Source organism: Carlito syrichta, unplaced genomic scaffold (genome assembly GCF_000164805.1).
Source record: "Carlito syrichta isolate Samal-C Ts95f unplaced genomic scaffold, Tarsius_syrichta-2.0.1 Scaffold113543, whole genome shotgun sequence".
Taxonomy (NCBI): domain Eukaryota; kingdom Metazoa; phylum Chordata; class Mammalia; order Primates; family Tarsiidae; genus Carlito; species Carlito syrichta.
Window position 1 is genome coordinate 47,128 of NW_007057639.1, and position 5,263 is coordinate 52,390.

Consider the following 5,263-nt stretch of genomic DNA (forward strand, 5'->3'; position numbering starts at 1 on the left):
CGGCCACTGCACTCCAGTCTGGGCGACAGAGTGAGACTCCCACTCAAAAAAAAAAAAAGGTCAGTGTCGCTAGGTGCGGTGGCTCTCGTTTATAATCCCAGCACTTTGGGAGGCAGAGACCGACGATTGCCTGAGTCCAGAGGCTCAAGACCAGCCTGGGCAACTTGGCAAGACCTCGTCTCTACAATAAATCAAAAAAATTAACCGGGTGTAGTGGTGTATGCCCGTGGTTCCAGTTATTTGGAAGGTTGAGGCAGAAGGACCTGGTTGAGGCTGCAGTGGCCGCGAGTGTGCCACTGCACTCCACCCTGGACAACAGAATGAGATTCCAAATTCAAAAAAAGAAAGAATGAAAGAAAGCGTTCCAGAGGTGGGATCTTGAGGGCATTTGGGCGACATATATTTGTGACGAGGGGTGGGGGTGCATTTTATACACTGAAGTAGAGAAAGGGTTTCACTGTGTTTCCCAGTCTGGTCTCAAATTCCTGGGCTCAAGCAATCCTTCTGCTTCAGCCTCCCGAAGTGCCAGGTTACAGCTGTGAGCGACCACGCCCAGCTTGCGTGCTTATTTCATCTAGGATCAAACGGCTATGTAAATATATATAAATATCCTTAGCACGTGTACAATACTTCTCTGTTCTGCAAAGAACCTTCACAAGTATCAAAGCATGTGGCCTCAGCCCAGTCCTCCAGGGAAGATTATGCCATCTCAGAGTGCTATGAAACTGTCATCTCCCTCATCCTGGGCTCTAAGCCTTGACTAATATGACCCTTAATGGACTTTGCTGTCTCAACACACACATCCAGATGGCCTAGACTTTGTGGCTGAAGAGCCGTTTCCTCATGGACCCAGATGCTGGCTCCTGGTTCCTTTTGATGTAGTCTGTCTCTCTCTCCCCCGTCTCTCTCTCTGTCTCTCCTTCTGTCTCTTTCTCTCTCTCCCACACATCCTTATGATTTCATTTATATGAAATTCAAGAATAGACAAAAATAATTTGTAGAAATGAAACCAGTAGCTGGGCATGGTGGCACACGTCTGTAATCCCAGCTACTCAGGAGGCTAACGGAGGAGGATCACTGGAGGTGGAAGTTCAAGGCTCTGTGAGCTATGATCGTGCCACTGCACTCCAGCCTGAGTGGCAAAGACCCCTGTCTCTTAGGGAAAAAAAAAAGCAGCCGGGCTCGGTGGCTCAGCCTGTAATCCCGCGCCTTGGGAGGCTGAGGTGAGTGGATTGCCTGGACCGCGGGTTCGAGACCTGCCTGGGCAACTTGGTGAGACCTCATCTCTACAATAAATTAAAATGAGCCGGGCATGGTAGTGCACGCCTGTAATTCCGGCTACTTGGAAGGCTGAGGTGGAAGGATCGCTGGAGCCCAGCAGGTCGAGGCTGCGGTGGCCGGGAGCAGCCACTGCACTCCAGTCTGGGCGACAGAGTGAGACTCCATCTCAAAAAAAAAAAAAAGAAAGAAAGAAGGAAGGAAGGAAGGAAGGGAGGGAGGGAAGGATAGTCGTTGCCTGCAGAGATTGACTAGATCTGGCTACAAGGAGACTTTCTGGGGTGATGGGAGCGTCCTCTCCTGACCAGGTGTGGGTGACCCAGGCTTCGCATTTGTCCAAACCCGTGGGTGCGCCCCGCTTTATCCGGAAGCTTTGGAGGTTCCTGGATCCCATTCTGACGCTGCAACAGAGGCCATGAATTGCCCCCCAGTATCAATCCCACCCTTTCTCTCAGAATAACAGAACCCTGGATTTTGAGCTGGCTCCATGGCCAACCAGAATGAAGCCCACCTTTCTCAGGTCGCCTTGCAGCTGAGTGTGGGACTATGGCCTCGACCTGGCCGTCGAGATGTGAGCATGTGCGTAAAACCTGGAGCCTGTCCCTCCGAGAAAGGGCCCAGCCTTCCCAGCCATGTCCTGCGCGGCTGGCTGGACCGTCTGGAACGAGCCAGCAGGGGCCGGCGGGCAGGTAGGAAGACAGAGCTCTGAGCCTCCCACCTCCGCAGCCCCAGACCCGAGACAGCCGGAAGGTCAGGGACGGTCAGAGAGCAGCTCACCTCTATCTCAGTTTCAGCTCAGCAGGCGGGGTCCCACCCCACAGGGGCACCCGCTGCTTCTGTCTCTCCAACCCATCACCAGCCCTCTGGGAATCTGGCATCCAGGCCCTCTGGCTCCATCCAAAGTGATATTTCCCAAACTTCACTCGTTCCTGCACGACTCTGCAACCTTTGCCAGGTCGGTGCAGTGGCACCATTACAGCTCACCGCAGCCTCGACCGGCTGGACTCAGGTGATCTTTCCGTCTCAGCCTCTCAAATAGCTAGGACCCTACAAGGGTACATTGCCACACCAAAGGGTACATTGCCACACCACACCTGGCTAATTTTTTTTTTTGCAGAGACAGGGTCTCACTGTGTTGCCCAAGCTGGTCTCGAACTCCTGGGCCCAAGCGATCCTCCCACCCTGGCCTACCAAAGTACTGGGGTTATAGGCGTGCACCACCACATCCGGTCAATGATCACACTTTATTATTATTATTATTTGAATTGGAGTCTCACTCTGTCACCCAGACTGGTGTGCAGTGGCCGCTCCCGGCCACCGCAGCCTCGACCTGCTGGGCTCCGGCGATCCTTCCGTCTCAGCCTTCAGAGTAGCCGGAATTACAGGCACGTGCTACCACGCCCAGCTGATTTTTTTATTTATTGCCGAGATGAGGTTTCGCCAAGTTGCCCAGGTGGTTCTCGAACCCTCGGGTTCAGGCAATCCACTCACCTCAGCCTCCCATAGCGCGGAATTATAGGCTGAGCCACCAAGCCTGGCTTAAAGCGTTTATTTCAAAAGCAAACTTTAGATCACAAAAGGCATCTCACTTGCCATGGAAGGCAACTCTACAAATAAAAATAACAAAAGCAAGGCCAACTTATTCGCTGTGCCTGACACTGGCTTGCTCTTAAAAATAAACAGCCCCCAGCACAGTGACTCACACCTATAATCCCAGCACTTTGGGAGGCCAAGGTGAGGGAATCGCCTGAGCCCATGGGTTCAAGATCAGCCTGGGTAACTTGATGAGACCTCGGCTCTACAAAAAATCAAAAAATTAACTGGGTGTGGTGGTGCGCTCCTGTAATTCTAGCTACTTGGAAGGCTGAGGCGGAAGGATCGCCTGAGCCCAGCAGGTTGAGGCTGGGGTGGCCGTGAGCACGCCACTGCCCTCCAGCCTGGGTGACACAGTGAGACTCCAACTCAGGAAAAAAAAAAAAAACGAGCCAGGCATAGTGGCTCACACCTGTCATTTCAGCACTTTGAGAGGCGGAGGCAAGAGGATCCCCTGAGCCCAGGGGTTCAAGACCCGCCTGGGCAACTGGCAAGACCTCGTCTCTACAATAAATCAAAAAATTAGCTGGGGTGACATAGTGAGATTCCGACTCAAAAACAATTTTTTTTAAATAGATAAAAACAAAAAAGCAAGGGGTGGGGAGATTTGCAAGGGTGCGGGGCGGAAGGAAGGGTCCAAGCTGATCCTTTCTCCCCAGACAGCAAGTGAGAAGGTCCTGATTATACCTGGTACCTGTGAAGGCCCCTGGGGTCATCTCACACCTCTGTGGTCACTGCTTTTGGCCAACAGACTCCTCCCACGAGAAATCATGGAGCAACTGAGGTGGGGCAGGACCAGAGGGAGCCCGGGAGTCTCTCGGGCAAGGGCTTGGCGCAGGGGACACGGGGACCCCGACTCACCCACTGGCAGGTCCTCGGGCAGGGTCACCAGCGTCATGTTGGGCAGAAACTTCGGGGCCATGTTGGCTGTCACTGCGGAGACACAAGATGCTGGGATATCTGGACACCCCCCAAGCCTGCCCCTGCTGCCCCGGGTGCCCACCCCCGGGGTCTGGACTCCTTCCTGGACCTCCCCAGGGCAGCCAAATTCAGGGCCCACTCTAGGAGCGGGATGCTTGCTTCTGGAGGGTCCTACTTGGGGGGCTGGGTTAGTGCCCTGACGGTGGGGGAGGGGAGGCACCCACCAGACACCACCAGGGCAGGAAGCAGAAAGCAGGACAGCCACGGCTGGGCCATCACGTCCGCAGGGACCTAGGAGAAGAGGCGTCAGGGAGGGGCACCGGGACCCAGGCCTCCCGCCTGGCAGGCCCTCATCTACTGGGGTCTGACCCCAAGCCCACCCACTACCACCGCTCAGTGGTTCTCCCCTGGGGCCTCCACCACCCACCGTCCATTTTCCAGATGCTCAGAGGGAAGAAAAACCAGAAGGGGAGCCAGGTGGGGCAGCGGGATAGCCGAACCTGAACTTGACCCCAAATCCAGGACCCGCCGCACACCAGCCCGGCCCCAAGGCATTGGACGCGCAGTCTCGTTACTCCTACAACCGTGAGGCGGCTGTCGGGAAACTGGGCCGAGAGGTGGAGGGGCTTGCCGGAGGCCACGGAATCCATGACAGGACCTCGCTTGGAGCTTGGTCTCCTGGGGTCTGGAATCCAGTGCTCACTCCACCTGCCCGAGTGGCACGTCCAAGCTGGGAGCACCCCTCAAAGTCAAGCGCCTAGAGAGAGCCTGTGAGTGTCCAGGCCCTTCCAGTGACCGTGGTGGCCATGGTCTTTTGCCCGACTGCCGATACGTCAAATGGCTGTCTTTGCAACCTTTCTCAAAGCGGGCTCCATGAAACCCCGACCCTGCAATATGCCCGCCAGCAGCAGGGGTCTCTGGTCGGGTCGGTTTGGGAAAGGCCGCATACTCTGCACTCCGCTTGGTCAAGGGCTGGACAGGGACCCTTGGAGAACCTGTCGGGGCCAGTTTTCTCGGCCATCTGGGGTTGCAGGCTGTCCCTCATTCAGGAAAAAGAGATTGAGACATCTGAAATCCCAAAATTATTTCATCCCCAGAGACAAACGACATGTCAGAAACAGGGGAGCAGCAGGATGGGTTCCCCAAATGTTTTGTTTGTGGTTTTCGGTTTTTTTTTGAGCTGGAGTCTCACTCTGTCACCCAGGCTGGAGGACAGTGGCACGCTCCCGGCCACCACAACCTCGACCTGCTGGGCTCAGGCAATCCTTTCGCCTCAGTCTTCTAAGTAGCTGGAACCACAGGCGCATGCCACCACACCCAGCTGATTTTTTGATTTATTGTAGAGACAAGGTCTCGCCATATTGCTCAGGCTGGTCTCGACCCCCTGGGCTCAGGCAATCCTCTCACCTCTGCCTCCCAAAGTGTTGGGATTACAGGCCCAGCCTGCTTTGTTTCTTGCTATCTATCCAGA

General features: G+C 55.0%; 1 protein-coding gene across 1 annotated transcript in view; it reads right to left on the reverse strand.

The window, feature by feature from the left end:
- CDHR2 (cadherin related family member 2) overlaps positions 1-4,077 on the reverse strand; it is a 30,268-nt gene extending 26,191 nt beyond the window's left edge. The window contains 2 exon segments of the mRNA XM_021719078.1: positions 3,733-3,804; positions 4,017-4,077. Of these exon segments, the coding sequence (XP_021574753.1) occupies positions 3,733-3,804; positions 4,017-4,068 (124 nt within the window). The 5' untranslated portion in view covers positions 4,069-4,077.
- Between the last annotated feature and the right edge of the window lie 1,186 nt (positions 4,078-5,263).